Genomic DNA, 20,058 nt, shown 5'->3' with positions numbered 1-20,058 from the left:
CTGGGCTCGGCCATCCAGCCAGTTCCTCATGTCCTACATCTCTGTTCCATTACACAGAGGGTTGCAAGCCAGAGAAGCCATGTCAGATCTAAATGCTATGCTCTCACTCAAGAAGTAAAAGTGCACTATCATAGAATCGTTTGGGTTGGAAGGGACCTTTAGAAGTCATCTAGTCCAACCCGCAAAGCACTATAACAAGCTCCTTGCAACTTGTCTGTCTTGCTGAGACTGCATTGTTTGGTGGCATAAACTTGGTAATTTGAATGTGTTGTATCTTTAAGAATATATTCAGAGTTTATTAGAGGGAAGATCTAATAGTGTTCTTTGTACCTCCATGATGCTGAGTTGGCTGCATTCTGCTCATGTCCAGGGTTAATTCACAGGCTAATGACTACTATTACTGGCTGTCAGAAAAGGCAAATCAGATGTTAGAAATTAATTAGGAAAGGAGTAAATTTCAAAATAGAGAACATCATTATGCCACAATATGAATCCATAGTTTTTCCACATCCCAAATACTATGTGCAGTCTTTGTCCCCTTATCTGAAAAAGAGGTAGCACCACTGGAAAATGTTCAGGTCTGTTCAGAATGATTATTCTTGCTGCCTTCTCTGAGCCTTTGACATTTCTAACATATGGTAAAGATTTCATGCAAGAAATCAGTGGGTTAAAGCTGTTCAGCCCGGAAATGTGACTTCTAGCATGAAAATAGTAGAGGTCTACAGAACTGAGTGGCATGCAGGACGGGATGGGTGATGGTTGATCACTGTCTCTTCCAATGCAGGAACTAATGGCCATTAGATTAAATTAGTAGGAGCCACAGTCAGAACAAAGAAGAAATGTTGCACGTTTTTCATGCAATGGATACTAAACCTCCAAATTCCTCGCTGAAAGGTCTTGTGGATGGAAAAATTTAGAAGGATTCAGTGAGGACTGAAGTTTATATTTAGAGAGATCACATCTGGTTCAGGAAATCCCTTGAGCTGAAAATAACTGAAAGCTAGGAGAATACTTGGAACAACTTTTTGTATGCTTGCTCTATTCTTATTTTTCACTGAGCATCTGCTTAGGACCCCTGTTAAGGCAGGTGCTGGGTAAAATGGTCTGGATCAGTATGGTTGTTCTTACATTCTTTTCCCTCTGCTGTGTTCTTCATTGCCATTGTAGAAGTCGTTGTCTGTGCCACCAGTCAAATAATTCCTATAAAGTGGAATGATGACACTATTAAATTTAAAGTGTTTTGTATGATGTATGCTGTAAAAATGCATTAGAAAGAGCGTTGCCAGCAGGTCCAGGAAGGTGATCCTTCCTCTTTACTTGGCGCTGGTAAGGCTGCATCTGGAGTACTGTGTCCAGTTCTGAGCACCCCAGTACAAGAAAGATATGGACTTACTGGGCTAAGTCCAACACAGGACTGCAAAGATGATTAAGGGACTGGAGCATTTTTTTATATGAGAAGAGGCTGAGAGAGCTGAAGCTTTTCAGCCTGGAGAAGAGATGGCTCAGGAGGATCTTATCAATGTGTATAAATACCAGAGGGGAGGGACAAGAGGCAATGGGCACAAATAAAAATACATGAATTTCCTCTGGGCACAGGAAAAAACTTTTTAATGGTGAGGGTAGTCAAAACACTGGAGCAGGTTGCCCAGAGAGGCTGCTGAGTCTCCGTCTGTGAAGATACTCAAAACCCAACTGGGTATGGTCCCTGGCAGCCTGCTTGGGTGGACTGTGCTTGAGAAGAGGGGTTGGACAAGATGATCTCTTCCAACCTAAATGATTCTGTGAAGAAGCAACTGTTTTGGGCTGCTTGATTAGGGCCATAGTAAGTAAAGTAGGGATAAATAATAATAGTAATAATAATGGATTCAGGATACTATTAAAGTTCTGGGGGAGGAAGCAAATGATCATTGGCTAGTACTCAGTGAAGAGAGAAATTAAAACTGATCGTTAATAGAGACAGAAGCTACTGTCTTATATACATATATACTATCATATATTAGCTACAGAAGCTGAGACTACATTAAATAGCTTTACCATTTAGTTTTTACCTCTTTTTCTGTTTAATAGCTGAACTTCGTTCGATTTTATCTTCCTTTGCTTATCCAGAAACATGAGAAAGTAATATATTTGGATGATGATACCATTGTTCAAGGTAAGCTGTCATCCAAAAAGCAGCTTCTAGCAGAATTAAAGTCAAAGTTATTGCAGCTTTTACAGTTTGGAACTATGAGAGATAATAGAAATGGAGGCAGCTTCTCGGATTGTTCCTCTCAGGAAAACTACAAATAATCTGTTTGTTTATGTAAAGGAAAGTCTGAAGTAGATCTTCTCTCCATATATCTTTTGAATAGTTGATTTTGATCAAAATTGTATGTATGGATTTCATTTTAATTGAATCTGGTTAATTGCTGAAACATATCATGGATTTCACTTAGATGCTGCAGTATTTATTGTTAAGTATGTGACATGCATTTCCTGCTAGTATTTGAATTCCCACAAACGCATTTCCTGATCCAGAACTGCTGTTCTTGAGAGCAAGAGGAATCTACTCAAATAAGAGGGTTTAAATTCCAAACACTCAAAATACGATTTTGAGCATTTTCAGCTCAGAATCCATAGCAATTTGCAGAATCTTGAGCAAAGATTTCAGACCTCCTACACAAATGTGAGCACTTAGAAAACATTCAGTTCCTGAAAAATGTCTTTTTTTTTTTTTTCATACAAAGAATTCTAATTGGAGGAACAATTAGTTTTTAAAGATTAATTTATATTTTTTCTCTTCTGTTTCCAAGTGTATTTTTACAGCTCTGTAGAGTTGTTGTCCTCCCTTGTTATATCATATTGTTTTCTTGTTATTTTATAACATATTTTTAATCAGTGTTGTGGTTTAACCCCCAGTGGGATGGGGCAAGAGGGAAGGAAAAACAAAAGCAGGAAAACTTGATGGTCAAGGTAAAACAAACAAGTATTTAAAAAGTAAAGGATAAATGGAAGAAAAGAGAAGAAAACAAAACAAAACAAGTGATGTAAAGGCAATCACTCACCACCTCCAGTGGCTATACAGATGCCCAGCCGGTTCCTGAGCTAACCCCCCCCAGGCCCTCTCTTTTCTCTGTTATTGCTGAGCATGACATTACATGGTATGGAACATCTCTTTGGACGGTGTGGGTCATCTGCCTGGTCATGTCCCCTCCTAGCCTACTGCACACCCCCTGATCTGTTCGCTGCGGGGGAAGAGTGAGGAACAGAGGTGGCCTTGATGCTGTGCAAACGCTGTTCAGCAAAAGCAAGAACATTAGTGTGCTATCAGTGCTGTTTTGGTCAAAAATCTAAACCACAGCACCATATGAGCTGCTATGAAGACAATTAACTCTATCCTAGCCAGGTCCAGTAAACAGAGACAAGAAAATCATTTCACCTAGCCTTGTTAAACATTAAGGGGATGTTGCGATGAAAATTCCTTTTGGAAAGGACTGAGTGTAACTATAATAAAATTTTTGACCTAAATTAATCTTTTGAGGTAAGAACATTAAGATCAGTGAATTTACACGACAGAAGTACAGTTTTATTCTCCACCTGCTTCTCTGCACCTTTTTATAGTTTTGTCTCTTTAGTGGCAGATTTCAGAACATCTGCACTTAAAGGGGCCTCTGTTAGCTGCTTTATAAAATACAATTAGTCTGCTCTGCCTGTCTCATTTTAATGTGCAGTAGACTTCATATCACACTTTCTTCAACATCTGTGTTTCCAGTGGCTATCTCTGCTTTTTGGCTTTGTTATTCTGTTTGTCATTAATGGACAACAGCAATATTTAACTCTTTGAAAGGTTCTTAAAGTTTTCATTTACGCTCCAGTTTCAGAAGTGCTCGAAGCTGAGCCCATCACTTCCCCTGCACTCCTCCTTGCCCCTGCGCAGGCGCTCACCAGAAACGCAATTACTTTCAGCCTGAATTAGTTCCTTGGTAGGAGTCAAGGCAGCGTGGCTAGGAGAAAAGGGGAGGTAGGGCTTTCTCTTTCGTTAGGGGTGCTAGCTTATGTCTGCTGATGGTCTTTCTGGAGCTGCAGGATAGCGGTGCAGCTCGACGTTGCAGCTCATGGTAGGCCGCTGCTGAGGGAAGTGGTTTCTTGGTCCCCAGGCAGCTCCTGTTACTTGTGTCATGCCTACACTGGTGTGGCTGCAGGGTAAGCTGATTCAGCTGGTTGACCTGGCAGAAGACTAGCAGTACAAAAAGCCATAACAAAACCCAAACCTTTAGTATGATTTTTTTTTTCCCCTTTGCTTCAGCCAGCCTGTCTTGCTTAACCTTGGGCCACACAGTCATAGGGCCCAGAGAAGGGGAATAAAGATGGACATACAGGAGTGGGGTGGAGGGCAGGCAGATGCCTGTTCCAGTGGCCGCTCCCTATGTCTTAGCTGTAATGTGAGACTGCTTTCTGTCAGATGCCTCTGCAGTGGGAGTGAATGGCGTTTTGGGATCGTTTATTTATTGGTTGTTGATTACTGCAAAGCATTAAGAATGAAACATACTGAACTTGGGGTGTCAGCCCAGAGTTGTTTGGTTTGATTTTTTTTTTTTCCTTCCTTTTTCTGCTTTTCTCTTGAAAAAGCAGAAGCTCTTTAGAATCAGGAGAAAATATTATTAATTCAAATACTATTTCTTGGTGGGACATAAGTCCTAAACCAAGTTTTCCAACCAGCTGATGGGTTCAGACAAATAAATAATCTCTGCTTATTCCAGAAATAGTAGTTCCAGTGTTTGCAGTATGTGGACTGTTTTTAGTTACTAGTCTTTTAATGAGCTCACCTCAGGTTACTGGGCCATATGTGACCTTCCAAGATAATTCATCTTACCTGTGCCCAGCAGCAAAGCTGGTAGCTGTAGGGGGTTTGGATGCAGACTCCTTCAGTGGCTGTGGCAGTGCCATGCTTCCCACCCGCCCAGAAACTGTTCTGGCACATCATGGGTACCTGCTAGTCAGGTGATGGGTGAGATACTGGGTGGTCTTGTGAAGCCAGCAGGGATGGTCAAGTGTGACAGGCACATTTCAGCTGGGTAGTGCTGGGAATGCAGGTATCTTAGTATGAGGTATAAACACAGTAACACCAGGAAAAACCTGATCTGTGTGAGAGACTGAAGTGGCACTTTTGTGGGACTTGAAGAGGCTTAGAAAAATTGCCTGTGCCCTCCTTCTCCAAAGGCGAGCCCTATGAATGCATAACCGGGTAAAAACAGGCTTCTCAACAGTGTCATTGGCTTCTGCTGTAGCTGATTTTGGACATTCAGACCAGAATATGGTTGTATTGAATATTGATGATAATATCTAAAGATAGACGTTGGACATCCAGGTACAGGACTCAAATTTGAAAATTGTCCCTTATTACAAAATTCAGCCTTCTTAATACCTGGGCCGTCCCCTAAAATCGGTATGTTCCTAAGTAAACATACATGAGAACAGAAGTTATCCTATCAACTTGGTAGCAGTGAAGCAAGTTTCTTCTTATGCTTTTGACCTTTCTGTAATCAGGTGACATCCAGGAACTCTACGACACTAAGTTAGCTCCTGGACATGCTGCAGCTTTTTCAGATGATTGTGATCTGCCTTCTACACATGAAATGATTAGAAGTGTAGGGATGCAGGTAAGATGCCATTTTGGAATTCTAATCCGGAATGTATTCTTTACCTTCAAATGTAAGATGATTTTGTATGTTTTCCCCAAAGTGAAAGTTTTTTGGTTTTTGTTTTGTTTTGTTTTTATACGTTTGTAATAGCTTTACAGGTAATAAAGAACTAATTTTTTTTAGTAGCTCTGTTTGGATTTGAAGCTCTGAAGGATTTGAAGCTCTTAGTTTGAAGGCTAATTCCTGAGCTGAGCTCCCCAGAATTGTCAGTGAGTCCCTCTAGTATTATGTCCGCACAAGTGCGACACATCAGAGCAAGCCACAGAAAGGCAAATATGTGGTGAGGGGAGAGTCTTACCAAACTCCCACGGAACAATACTGTGGGAAAAGTAATTTAGTAGCTAGAAGCATCCTGCTTTTCAGCCTTGTGTCATATGTAAATAAAGACAGGTAGCCATCATCTAGTAGCTCAGCTTTGAGAGCGTGTTTCTAGTCTCCATGTGAGAAGCAGAGAGATGCATTTACACTTATCTTTACAGAGATTCATAGGGGATAAACATACTTTTTTTTTTTTATTTCTTAGAACACATACATGGGCTTCCTGGACTACAGAAAGCAAGCAGTTAGAGATCTTGGCATCAGCCCCAGCACCTGCTCCTTTAATCCTGGAGTAATTGTTGCTAACATGACTGAATGGAAACGTCAACGGATTACAAAGCAGTTGGAAAAGTGGATGCAAAGAAATGTAGAGTATGTGTAGAAATCTAGCTTTGCACTTTACTTTTAATACTCAGTTTACAGTTTCATTTTCTGTTTAAAAGCTCTTAAAAGTTTTTAAATCCAAGCAGTTTTTCTCTGAGATCTCTTAAAGCAATGTAACTCGTGTTCCAGAATTTCCATTTGCTTAAATCTGACCGGTTGTGTACCTGGAAATGGCCACCTGGAATTTTAGTCTTGTGTTTGATCACAAGCCACACTTAATCCTGTGGGACACTGAGAACATGTGGTTCTTTCTTTTGGGTGACCCACCTCACTTGGGATCAAATCACTTACGATCTTCCCTTCTTGAGGGTGGCTTAAAGGAGTGTTTCCTTGTTTCTGTGGGGTCGCTGCTATTGTCATGTCAGCCAATCTGTAACTGGACACCATATTTCTTAAATACCAGTAGAAGACACTTCTATAGATGAACCAAGTTTGACATGAAAGATACCTTTTTGGCACTGACCATGAATAAGTCGTGACAGTGAAACAATCACTGTTCTTTTTTTTTAATGCCAGTTCACTGTTAACCTGCATTTGCAAACTTGACATTTACTTTCTTTCTCTGCAGAGGGTTAAATTTAAATTTAGTAAGGCTAAACTGAAACCAAATAGCTTGTGCTGTTGAACTAGGTCCACTACTTGTTGAACAAGTGGAGGAGAGACGCAAATGATACACACATTGAAGGAATGAAAAGCCAAATGGTGCTTTTTCTTACTCTGCTTATCTAACGTATCCTGACAAGCTACTGCTATGCTTTTTAAACCTCCATGAATCTTACTGCAAATTTTATCTATAAAATTTTTACACCTTAGTAACACATTCATGTTCCTTTTAGCTGGATTTTGAAACAACAGTGAAACAAATGGGTTAGCAGTTGAAACCCAGTTTTGAGGGGAGTGTATGGGTTTTGTTGTGTGCTGTAGCCTCCAAGCACCTCTTGGTACTCCTCGGGTTTCCTCCTTGCTGGGCTGGCAGCTGGCACAGTGCCCCATAGGTGTGGTGGCTTTGCCCAGGTGCTGACTGGCCAGCAGGACCTTGAGCATGCTGTGGCCAGACACCCAGCTGCTGCCTCCTGCTGCCTGTCCTTACAGTAACTTGGCTTTATCTAGCCCCGGATTTATCACAAGAATCATAGGACAGTGATACCCTTTAGATGTTAGTTTACACTAACTAGACTTTGGCAAATCTGTTTTGCAGTTAATTTATGGGACTAAAATCTGGGAGGGAGGGGGAAGAAGGACAAAGAGAATGAAACACATGGAAACATTTACATTTTCTTAAGGAACCAGGCTAAAATAAGTTTGATGCCTTTATGTTAGTGGCTTTTTTTGTACTGTAAACTTTGTTGGCCTTGTAGACTGTAGGCAGTGTGTAGAAGTAATTGGCTTCATGTTGGATCCGACTCCTATTTTCTTTGGTAGCAATGGTTTACTGGACAGGAACTGGAGTTGCAGATACCACCAGTTAACAGCATTAGGAAGGAGTATGCTGAAAACTGGTCCGTTCAAAGTAATTTTGAATTTTGCAGAATACTTATTTTTAATCTTGTGACTTTTGTACTGAAGACTTTTTGGTTGAGGTTTTGAACATTTTTTGCATTTCCCCCCCGCCTCTTTTGCAGGGAAAACCTCTACAGCAGCACCCTTGGGGGAGGTGTGGCAACCTCTCCAATGCTGATTGTATTTCATGGAAAGTATTCCACTATTAATCCTATGTGGCACATAAGGCATCTTGGTAAGTTTAACTTCCCACCGTTTGCAGCTGGAACTAGATAAAGTGAGCAGTTTGTAAGACTCCTATACAGGACCTTACATTACCTCATTGAAGCATTACTTTATACCTCAGAGCCACAGTATGTGGCTCATTAGCCCTGCCTTCTTCAGTGTAGGGCAGAATGTGGGAGTTCCCCACAGGTGTCATTATGCAAGTATCTTAACAAGTTAAGCAAACAAAATAGCTGAACCCTGCAAAAAAAACCCCAAACCCTTAATAGCCATTAAATTGGATTAAAAAAACCCCACAAATACCAAGGACAAAGTTACATGTTTGAAGAACACCTAACCTATATTGCCATAAACAAGGGAAAGAATGCATGAAAGATCTGAATGTAGTGAGAGACTGAAAAAAATCAGACCCTTTTAGGAGGTACAGAAGAAGAAGGTGGGATGCCTGGCAGTGCTGGCGTTGTCAGTGTTCGTGGAGGACATAGTTACCATTCACCTGGGAATGGTGAATTATCCCAGGAAAAAGAGAATGGCTTACCTGGTACAGTGAAATGAATAGTAAAAGGATTTTTTTTTAACCTCAGCTGTGCCAAGATGTTAAAAGTGTTGAGAGAGGAAACTTGATGAGATTTTTTTTCTAATTCTGCATCAGAGGCAAGTAGTTGAAAAAAGCTAGTCTATCATACAACTAGTTGTCTATTAACAGGTGAAACCATACTAATCAGACTTTAAACCCCCCCTGAATTTGCCTCACAGTGTCTTCAATTATTAAAAACTGGATTTTTTTTCTTTTAATGTACCCATGCAGGTTGGAGTCCTGATACCCGTTACTCAGAGCATTTTCTTCAAGAAGCTAAATTACTTCATTGGAATGGGAGATACAAACCTTGGGACTATCCCAGTGTTCACACTGATCTCTGGGAAAACTGGTTTATTCCTGACCCTTCAGGGAAGTTCAAAATAACTCGTCCTGATAGCTGATACTGAAAACACTTAAATGCATTCATACACTATGTTTTGCAGTATGCAATAGTTTGAGATGCAACGCGTTTTATAATTAACTGATTTTAGAAAACTAAGTATTTGTTAAATATGTGAATAAATGACCATCAGTTTTGTGTGCTTACAGCTGGAGAGGGAGGCTAGAGTGACAGTTACACAGTTCAGATTATCTTTACTTTCCTGTAAGGTGAGGAAACAGTTTACACTTACAGAGGTGATGCATTAAAACACCCTGGCACTCAGTAAGTTCTGCTGGTAGAGAGCAGAGAAAGCTACACGGGAAATACCTGCAGTATTACGTACAAGGTGTCTTTAGTTGTCTAGCCTATGTTAAACAGCCCAAAATGAAAACTTACGCAGCATTTTAAGGAGTGGAGTTCTGCTGCACGGTGACTGTTCTGCAGTGTTTCTGTGTATTACAGACCCTGTAGTGCAATTAGACCCCCACTAGCATGATGCAGAAGCACATTCTAACTCGCTGTAATACAGTTCCTGATTTTATTGGGAAACATTCACAGAACTTTTGTATTACTGTAACAAAAAGAGCACCAGTTCTGAGGGAATACACATAGAATTGCCATATTTAGTGAAACGGTCATTGTACACTTCACTGTATTTTATACCTAGATAACTGAGTAGGTGACTTTGTTAGAGAAGAGACCTTTCCCTTCCAATCAAACTGGACAGCCTTACAGTAGTTATATCCTACTGTGCTACATACTCAGCAGTGCTAATTACATGCTTCTAATTTTATTGAAAAATAAAATTGAATTGTAACGAATCCCTGATGCAAGATACTTTGAGCACCTGCAGGAAAACATCCATGTAAACAGCAATACATGATACAGTACACTTTAAATAACAGACAAGACAAATCCTGCACCTTTTTGACAATATACTTAAGAGCTTTATGCTGAAGCTAATAAACACAATTGGAATCATAATGCACACTTAAGACGCTCAGAATTAAGCCACATAATTTGGGAAGAAAACTGTAAACATCACGCCTGCCTCACAACAGGTTGACAGTGTGTGATCTCTGTGAGAGCTGTGATGGCAGGATTAGAATCTACCCTAACTCGTCACACTTGATGCATGACAACTGTCACTGGCTGTGAGGAAAGGATGAAAAATGCTGGTACAGGAATCTCTGACCAGCGTGGATTGAGGAGATACTGTCTGTATCTATTTTTCAAGTATGTGAAGCACCTACTGTCATAAGATCATCAAAACTTTAATGTTTTGATCAGCTTATTGCTTTGACTTCATCTCTTCCTCACATGATAAAAGAGAGAAAGAAGATGATGGTTAGGCACAAGCATGGAATCTCATTTCTTTCTCAGTCACTAATATTGGCCAAAAATATGCACCTTTCAATAAAGTTCTTCAGAAGAGGGCTGTAGTTTCTACAGTGGACCTCTTATATGTGGAACAGCTGCCCTTATATTTAACTTCGTATTTTTCACGTGTAAGAGGAATGAGAACACCCGCTTAAGGTCTTACAGACTGAAGAGAGCTGAATGTTAAAACTGCTGAATTGCAAATCTCTTTCACCCCTGTGCTAATTGTCCCTGATGTAAACAACGTAGCTGTACGTGATTCTTACACGGAATACAGTCTTTCAATTCCCCGCAATGTAATCTGCTCAAAGGGGTTGTCCCCTGGTAAAGGTCAGGTGAAGAGACAAATCACACAGAAATGACAGAGTTTAATTCTTAAATTCTGTGGCATTTAAGAATGTTGTGGGGTTTTTTTTTTCTTTTTTTTTTTTTTTTTTTAAGGAATTCCAGTTCCTTACATTTGATTTTAAGGGGGAAAAGAGATGGAGTGGTAGGGACACCTTACCCTAAAACAGCTCAGCTACCATAGTTAGGCCCTGTCCTGCGCAACACAGATTTTCCTCCCCAGCATTGTGACTTGAGATGATGCCTCCACTAATTCTGAATACGGCCCAGTCACTCAGTAGACAGAGCTCTCTCTTCCCACCCAGAAAATACTCAGTGCTCACAGCTGCAGAACACAAGTTCTGCACTTTTTAAGAAGGTAAAAGGCAGACTTAAAAAGCACAATTTGCTTAACTCTGCATGATTAAAAACACCACTTCATGTAATATAAGGGTACACTTCCCATTTTCCCCTCCAGATATAAAAGGATTATGAGATTATCCAAATATTGAGGCATCAGTAAAAAGTATACTGCTGCTGCTACCACTACATTACCATTTATGGAATAAAATTAACGCCCCAAAGAAGTCTTCACAAATGAGAAAGCAACTTGTCAAAAACTGCAAGAAATGGTATACATTAAATATAAAACTCATATACAAAAAAGGGCTAACTTTTTTTTAAAAAGTTTGGACAGTTCCTTAAAATTATCTAGTTCATTGATTTGAGCCTACCACACACTTACTTTGGACTATAATAAAATAACTAGTGGAGATAAAATACTATTAAAACGCTTCAGTTGGAGAACCGAGGTACCAATCTTGACCACTGCATTAAAACTGCAGCATGTATGCATAGCCGAGAAGGAACAGCTCTTACGCACTGCTTCCCTCTTCCTCCCGTGTCACACCAGCAGCGAACTCTGGAATCTGGTCTGCAAAGGACTGTGTCATCCATTGTCCATTAGGAACCTCACCGAAGGATGACCCCTCACAGTACTGAGGATTGCCTCCTGCTTAAACAAACAAAAAATAATAAAACACAGTTTAAAAAAATGCAGTTGATACCACTAACTGAAATGAAACGATTAAAATACAGATGACGCCACTAGCAGAAAAGCTCTAAATCCACAAAACACCAACCCCCTCAAACAACCCCTAGAAAAATAAAAAAAAAGGTTTTTGCAGTTTCCATCTTTCATCTCTATTTTTCAACCACCTACGCAGGCTGCAGTTCAAACTAATTTGAGCATCTGCTTTTGTAGATCCAGACCATTTCCTCAAATTAGAATTTCTTCAAATTTCTTTGAAGGGTGACTGCATATATATAAATCAAGAGTCTAAATGTTTAAAAGAATACGTCCCTTAGCAGTGGTTCCTATGAATAAATTTCTTCTCAAACAGCCATTCTCTTTGACAAAGTAGGGTAGACAATGCAAATCTCAATTCACAACATAAATGAGATTAGGACTGAAAATTCACTACTTCAGAGGAAGGTGGTTACTCCAAAGTTACTGCTTCTGCCGTTGCTTTTTGTATTTTTAATTCATATTTAATTACAGTTGGTGGTATTTTGGGAAGTAAAATTCCCAGCTTCTTAATTATAGCTAGATTGCTACACTCATCCTTCTAATACTGCTCCTTCATTTGGCCCACCAGCAACAAAACCACCTCAAGTGCAGTTATTTTATCTGTTCCACCATTCTGGCTTTGCTTTCCTTAGGAATGAAAAAAAAAGTACCAACCCTCTCTTTTGCTATGAAAAGCATGATGCAATTACACAGGTCATTATAGTTGGAGAGATTTACTATGTAAGTCACTAGTTGTGTCCGTCTGTCAGATCTTGGGAGTCAGCCCGAGTTTGGGAAAACTGTTTGAAGTTGCAGACAATTGGTTTTACATAAAGTATTTTTTTCTTTATTTCCCTCCCTCAAAACCAACACCTTCCCTCAATTATGGAAGAGTTCTAACTGCTGCTATACTTGACATATATTGTATGGATTGTGCAAGTTGCTGCAAGAGTAGGAAGTTCAGTATTTGTTCATGAGCAAAGGTTTACAGACCGAATGCCCCCAGCACCACACTTTACCAGTTCCATTTGAAGAGAAATTGCACTGTTCACTTTCATACAGTGCACGATCACAGTAAGCTCCTCCATATGCTGCTTCATAACCTGGATCGTATTTTTCTTCTTTGACAGCCATCTTTTTAGCATCCTCTGCCAAAAGAGAAGACCTCAAGTATTACTATTCAGAACAAAAATGATCAAAGAGCGCTTTTATCAGAGAACACTTGAAAAAACAGCCACACATTTTACAAGATAATTGCTGCTCCCCTGAGATAATTAAGACTCTACTAAAAGGGGAGTGGAATCTGTAATTCTCAGCCACATGATTTAAAGAAGATGGCAAGTCTCTTCCCTCCCCTTAAATACTTTATTTCTTTTTGCTTGGGAAACTGCTAGTTGTGTTGTACATTACACTACATTTTAATAAAGGACTAAGAAAATAATCACAATACCTTGTGCAAGTTGCAAGTCAAATGTGTACTGCACCTCCTGCACCTCTGTGTTCGGTGCGATGCCTTTCAGCTGATCCCTTAGGTCTTTCAGCTTTATATAGTAATGAACTTTATCTTGTGCACGAGGAAACTGAGCGCATCTTGCACTGGATGATGGCATAACGTAGCAGAGCTTGAGACAAAGGTCAAGAAAAATAGCATTACTGGTCCCTGAACTATGAGCATCTAGAGTAACTTAACAGTTAAGCTCCTTGTTTTAACCCTTTGTACAAACTTCAACTCATGCCACGGGTGGTTGTTTGAGGGATAAAAGGAGCCTTTCGTTTTTCTTGGCCAGCTAGAAGTCTTGCCCTACAGAGAGGGGCTGATAACAGGCTGCTGAAGCGAGAACAATTTTCACCAGTTGTTTCTGTGCTGCAGGAGAAGCAGTGCTGGTATGTGTTACAAGAAGTACAATGTACAGGTGTAGGCCAGAGAGTCAAGCACACTCCAGAGCTCCCTGAGCAAGCGGAGGTCTGAGCCAGAAAGTGCACAGAGGACTACGTGATAGCACGCAAATCCCCCAAACCAGGGAGGGAGGCATCACAGGTTTATTAGCCTGGCTTCATGGCCAAGTGCATCAGCATCACGCTCACCAGGGACTGAAACTCTGGTGTGGTTGAAGAACTTAAGTGTCTCTATCTCTGCCGACAGGCCTAGCCAGGTACGTAAAGTTAGTTCAGGAAAAAGGAACTGTAGCCAATACTTCTACTACTGTACAGTATTTATGAACTAGTACTTATAAACAGGATTATTTATCTTTCTTACAAAACACTTCTGCAGTAGATGTATTAAGAGCTACTTAAGCAGCAAGCACTTTATCATCAACTGTTCTTCAGGCTCTGATGGCAACACTCCACCATTAGAGAAGGACAGCTTAAACTTGCACGACTAGTAATTTGGGATAGAGCAGGAAGAAAAAAAACCAACCCAAAATTTCCAGCTGACAAGGTAACGAAGCTTTGGAATAAGCCACCTTGGCAGGTAGTGTAATTGCCTCTGCCTTAACCTGTTTATAAGAACAGGTTAAAACAAACCTATTTGTGACGATACGTAGCTGGTCTCTTGAGATATCTGCCAGCACTAGACGTCTATGACTAATGCACTCTTTGTCAGACTGTTTATCTTAAGTATCCAATTTAATTTCAAGCTGCAAATCAGCATAAGATGACTGAGTCTGATGGAAGTGCTTGGGCCTGCCCAGATCCAGTAATACTGTAGCTGTAGCACGTAACAGCACAATGATGGATTCACTGGTCTTTCTCCTCCACTGTGGCACTAGTAGCACAATGGCCGTGTTCGGTATCAAAGTTCAGTAATACAAAAATACAGGGAATTGGACACAGAGAAGCAGATGAAAGTAGGTGACATCATAAACGCATGTGTATTTTATTCATATTTTAGATAGTCCTCACAGAATGCACTAACTTACTAACCGTAATACGCCATTTCCCAAATAAAGTCTGCAAGTCTGAAGAAGCTGTATTAAAGATGTGTCTGGAAATTGCACTATCCCATTTTCTCTGTTTAAGTAAAAGCCTTTTTCACATCCCTTGTACTTTGGGCAAACTTTGACGTTATCGTGAACGTGTGCAAGCCCTGAGGCTTCGTTAGTTTTGAAATAACCAAAACGGAGTGCCCCATTTTTTTTTTTCTTTCTCAGCATCAATACTTACAGTTTCTGTATCTGGCACCTTGTGTGGCTGCAGTCCAAATTCCAAGTTCTTAACTTTTATTCCAAAAACTTCTTTACTAAAAATTTCATAAATACCTAAAATGAGAAGATATGGTAAGTGGACAAAAAAACCCTACTGACAGAACAAATTTGTTCAAAATCAAGGTTCTCACATTTTCCATTGAAAGCTGCTATACGAGGTTTATACTTCTGTAACTTCTGCATCAGAATTCGCCCTCCTTCCCGAAACTCTTTGCTAAAAAAGAAAGTACTGACAATTATAATCACAACTATTAATTTGTTTAACAAGCATGATATTCCCCCTTGTTATCCTACCTGGAGAGGTCTTTGCTTCCAGGTGTTGTCCTTTCAACCATGTTTGTAAATCCAATCCCATATTTATGTGGCAAGGTATGGTCATCCATATGGTTCAGCTGTTCATTACTTAGACCAGACATGAAGAGACACTTCCCTGTGAAGTAGGAAGATATGCATTTGCCTTTTTCTAAAGAAAAGAAAACAAAACCAAACCCTCCACCTCGACTATCAGGAGTACTGGAATGCTACAGGAGGAGTATGTTGACAGAGAATCAGTTGATTTGGTAAGACTATTGCCCTATCTAGAAAAGTTTAAAACAGCCAAAATTACTTTATCTACTGCAAAAGGATAGAAAATCCCTAGCCAACAACAAGAATTCCTCACCATGGTCCTATATATATGGAAACCAGACTTTTATTCTAAAAGTTCAGGAAAGAGCTTTAGATTTTGTGATTCATTTAGTGAATGTGACCAGTATGATTTTGTGGGAAAGAATGTGGTGAAGACAAGTATCAGTTTTCTTTTACAACTTTGGCATCACTTCTCCTTGCACTAGGCCTCTCTGACAGAACCTGCTGACATCTTACATTCATACTTAGCGTATAAAAGTATAGTTTGGATGATGTGTACTGCCAATCTCTTAAGGACAAATTAACCACAGCTAGCCCCTAATGACAGTTTAATTGAAATGCCACAAGTTTTAACAAAGTTACAAAGTTCTGCAAATTCTGTAAGAAGAAAGGAAAAGAAAAACGTACAAAAATGGTTTCCAGGTCCAGGGTAATGATGTCCTTTGTAAGCTGCCATCAAGCCAGGGTTTATGCCAATCTACAAAGATACCAGTCCATTTTAACGATAAGAATATGGCTTGCTAGTCAGGAGTTTAATCAAGTTACAGTAAGGACACTCAATTCTCTTTAAGTTACTGTCAATGAACAAAACTGTGTTAATGGTAGCTTCCATCATTATTTTAAAAAAACAGAGAATTTTATAGCAGTGTTTCATTTAGATGTGCAATGCCAAAAGAGCAGCTCACGGTGTGTTTTACAGCTACTGGTGTGGCGCTTCCAGTAAATAAAGTGTCAAGTAACGGTCTCTCATGACTACGTATTATACACAGCCTTAGACTTCTCAGAAATTAGAACTATGTTACTATGATTTTTAACAGAAAATGCAAAGCAGCTCTACACACAGGAAGCAGTTTATATACTTTATCTTGCAAGATCTTGCCATATAAGCACTATAGATAAGTAACCAGAAGGAATGTAAATCATAACCAGTGAGTACAAACTATTCACTTTTTTACCTAATCTTGTGAGTTACTTACTATTACAATGTCCAGATCAAAGGTCAAAATATCAGGTAGAGTCTTGGTCAGAAGTTCTGCTTCAGATACACCATTAAAACGATCCACTTTTCTTTTTACTTTAAAAGTATCTGTGATCTTTTCTTGTTTGCCTTTTGACTTGGCTGATTTTTCTTTTTTAGCAGCAGGCTTTTTGGGTTGCTTTGGCTCAGTTGCTTTGGCTTTTCTTTTCCTTCCTCCTTTTTTAACTTCTGAAACACACAGCAAATATTCTTTTTGCACATTTCTAATGTTGCAGTGTGCGTATTCAGAAAGACTCAACTAAATGTATGGATACAAAAAGAAATCAGACGGATAAATTTACCTTCAAAATTTGTTAAACAATTACCAGATGAATCTCAGTTTTGCAGGCTCAACATAGAGCTAGCTTGGGTGTCTCTGTGCCTCAGACACACACACACTACTCACAGGCAACTACACTGACTTAGGATACAAACCAAGAATAACATCATAACTAGATTATGTTGTTTACATGCTGTATGCAACAACCCTTTGGAAACAGTTTCATTTCTTTTGGAGGATATGGCAGAACACTAAAGCTTAGGTTCTGAGGAATGCGATAGTAAGTTCTAGTCACACTTCAGCTTCTAAGGATGAACATTGATTGCTACAGATTATGTAACATATTGAAGAAACTGAACATCAAAAGGTCTCAAAGATCACCTACCGTGTACGGTATGAGCTTGTCAGGAACACAAACACATAGGCTGAACACTGCATAAGCTAGTCACAATTTATTGTTTACGGTATAGATACTGTCCAGTGCAAGGTAACGTAGGAGAGCTTCAGGATCTCCATTTGAATGGGTGACACCAAACGTTAATTTTTATTTACAAAATGCAAACATAAAGTAGTTGCTGTTCACGCATTTGAAACTTCCTCATTTTCTGTCCCCCAGAGCTTAGGGATTCAATCAGCACAGGTACTGGGCATGACATGACCACCCAGAGATTGCTCTCTATCCTAGTTCATTAATAATGTTGAGTTGCAGAACACAACTTGAAAAATATGAAAACATACTTCGCAGAAATCAGCAAAGAGCCAAGGTAACCCACTACTTGAAAATTGAGACTTCATCTTATTTGCAAAATTTCTAGATTAAACTCTCCCTCAGATAAGAAATAAATACAGTGCATACCATGGCACTGCCCCAAGTCTGCATGCTTTTTTTGACCTGTTTTTGTTTGCACTCGGCTTTCTTACAAGAAGGACAAAAGTCATGTGAAATTCCCACCACATCATTGGAGCAACTGCTTAGAAAAGCTGTAACCATACTCAAGCTATGGTCTAGTTACAATGAAGAGACTAGAAGGGCCCAGACTTGGTGAGGCACATAAGCAGCTTTTCTTTTCCACCCCTTGAAGAACCAGGAGGTTTTTCATGTGACAGAAAAATGCCACAAATACTCCAGTTGCTCTGAGTCGGATGTATTTCAAAGGAAGCAGGATCATGTTCTAACTCTCATGCTGATTCGGTACCTACCAAGCAGACACTGCCATGAAATATGAACAATGTCAGGGCAGCCTTTCAGAAGATAATCCTAAAACTTTTACTTTTTTCATCACAGCAGGTAGCTGGACTCCAAATCTTTGCCTTTCATATATGCTCCTGTAGATTTCATACACATGTGGCAAATCTTGAAGCCCTGCCTTTGAAGGTTTTACCCAATTTTAAATTCTTGCAAAAACATTAGGGAAAAGTTTAATAACAGAAGATTACGGTGGTCTAAAAATACTTGAAAGTGCAGCCAAACAGCGTGCTCATGGTGACATCATGTTATCCAATAATAAAGCTGCAAAAGAAGCCTAACTACATAGCACTTGAGATACATCCTAACTGTAGTGAATAATACTGTGAATGAATAGAGCAGTTGCAACTATTTCAAACTGGAGGTTTTCTTCCTATGATTTCATCTGGCCATGCATTACAACTGAAAAAGAAAAAAACCAAAGCTTTTCAAAGGATGCACTTAAACAAGCAATGTCGTTGCATAAATTGGCTGACGGGGTACCTTGGTACAGAGAGCTCTGACCTAGACTTAAATATTAAAAGCAAGACGAAACTCAGTATGTGAATAGTTGCTATAGAATCAGGATTTAAGCCTGCAGAGACCACTGCCTTTGTATGTGATAAAGAGCAAGCATAAAAGCAACAGAACAAGGGATCTTTTCTTGGCATGGTTAGTGTAAAGCCTAAGTGTACAAAATCCTAGTGAAGGAAAAGAAAGGCAACGTACAAGTGCATACACTACGAAACTTGTGTGACTGACATACACAACACTTTCCAGCACTGTTCGTATTTGTTTAAATAAGCCTCACTAGAAACCAACAATCCTTAGTGTATATAAGCAATTAACTGTTATTACTACAACACACTAAAACAGCATTTAAACAAAAATATTTCAAATAAACAGTATTATACTGTACTTCTCTTGCAGAAATTAAAAAAAACCCTTAACGCAGACTGAAAGAAGAAAACTTCTCTAATGTAATATTAAAACCCATGAAATCAGCTAAAATGATGCATTTATCTACTAAAACAAAAATCTGCTTTTCCTGCAACAAGGTAATTATGAGACTGAACAACGTGAATACTATCACCTGGGTTTACCTCGCATCTTTTTAATTGTCTGGTAACAAATACTACTTAAAGAATACGGTTAATCAAGACTTCCTCAAAGAGCATCAAGAAATCCAATAGGTCCAAAGAAGCAGTTTAAGATCAGTAATTCCCCCCCTGCAATTGATTACTAATGTTCTAGCTCACTTAGCACAGCCCCGCCAAACTACCTTTTGGAGGCTCCTGAGCGATGTTTGGCTCTGGAACGCCCTCTAGAGCCGGCTGCTCAGTCATGATTTCCACATTAGGCGCTGCAGTCATCATTTGATGGAATGGAAACGTGTAAAAAGCTTGAGCTTGCTGAAGATATGCGTAGTATCTTAGAAAGGGAGGGGAAAAAAAGAGAGACATAATTTATCAACAATTTAGAAACTTAGCGATGTACCAGATAGACTGTAAATATCAACCTTTATCAAGGCTGGCTTGTACTGCACTTACATTCTCCAATGACTCTGTTACCCAAACCCACTAGGCAGTGTGACTGCTTAGCTGGTATCAGTTGATGTTAAACCCAACATTAATGGTACAGTTCTCTCGTGATTATGATAATGTGGAAGAATCACAACATTTTTAAGTGAAGCAAATTGTTATCAAACATACCGACAATTTACAACCCAAGCAAGTTAAAACTCTTGGTTCTTCAACTTTCCCAAGTTTTAGATTTTCTTAATGTTACATCAGTTACTTTATCTGATATAATACAGAATGGATAAATCACTCAGGGCTACAAAGCATTATGAATACACA

General features: G+C 39.5%; 2 protein-coding genes across 2 annotated transcripts; one reads left to right on the top strand and one right to left on the bottom strand.

Moving 5' to 3' along the window:
• Nucleotides 1-2,067: 2,067 nt before the first annotated feature.
• GLT8D2 (glycosyltransferase 8 domain containing 2) lies at nucleotides 2,068-9,337 on the top strand (the record flags this gene model as incomplete). Its single annotated transcript, XM_010290495.1, has 5 exons — nucleotides 2,068-2,152; nucleotides 5,527-5,639; nucleotides 6,205-6,371; nucleotides 8,006-8,118; nucleotides 8,917-9,337. Coding segments are annotated over 5 exons (651 nt in total), but the record flags the coding sequence as incomplete, so codon positions are not given.
• A 1,810-nt stretch (nucleotides 9,338-11,147) lies between these two features.
• TDG (thymine-DNA glycosylase) lies at nucleotides 11,148-19,630 on the bottom strand (the record flags this gene model as incomplete). Its single annotated transcript, XM_010290494.1, has 9 exons — nucleotides 11,148-11,786; nucleotides 12,863-12,991; nucleotides 13,294-13,465; nucleotides 15,009-15,103; nucleotides 15,181-15,263; nucleotides 15,344-15,479; nucleotides 16,085-16,154; nucleotides 16,654-16,883; nucleotides 19,482-19,630. Coding segments are annotated over 9 exons (1,201 nt in total), but the record flags the coding sequence as incomplete, so codon positions are not given.
• Between the last annotated feature and the right edge of the window lie 428 nt (nucleotides 19,631-20,058).

Source organism: Phaethon lepturus, unplaced genomic scaffold, assembly GCF_000687285.1.
Source record: "Phaethon lepturus isolate BGI_N335 unplaced genomic scaffold, ASM68728v1 scaffold27627, whole genome shotgun sequence".
Taxonomy (NCBI): domain Eukaryota; kingdom Metazoa; phylum Chordata; class Aves; order Phaethontiformes; family Phaethontidae; genus Phaethon; species Phaethon lepturus.
Note: the sequence above shows the minus strand (reverse complement) of the source record. Positions and strands in the feature narration are given on the sequence as shown.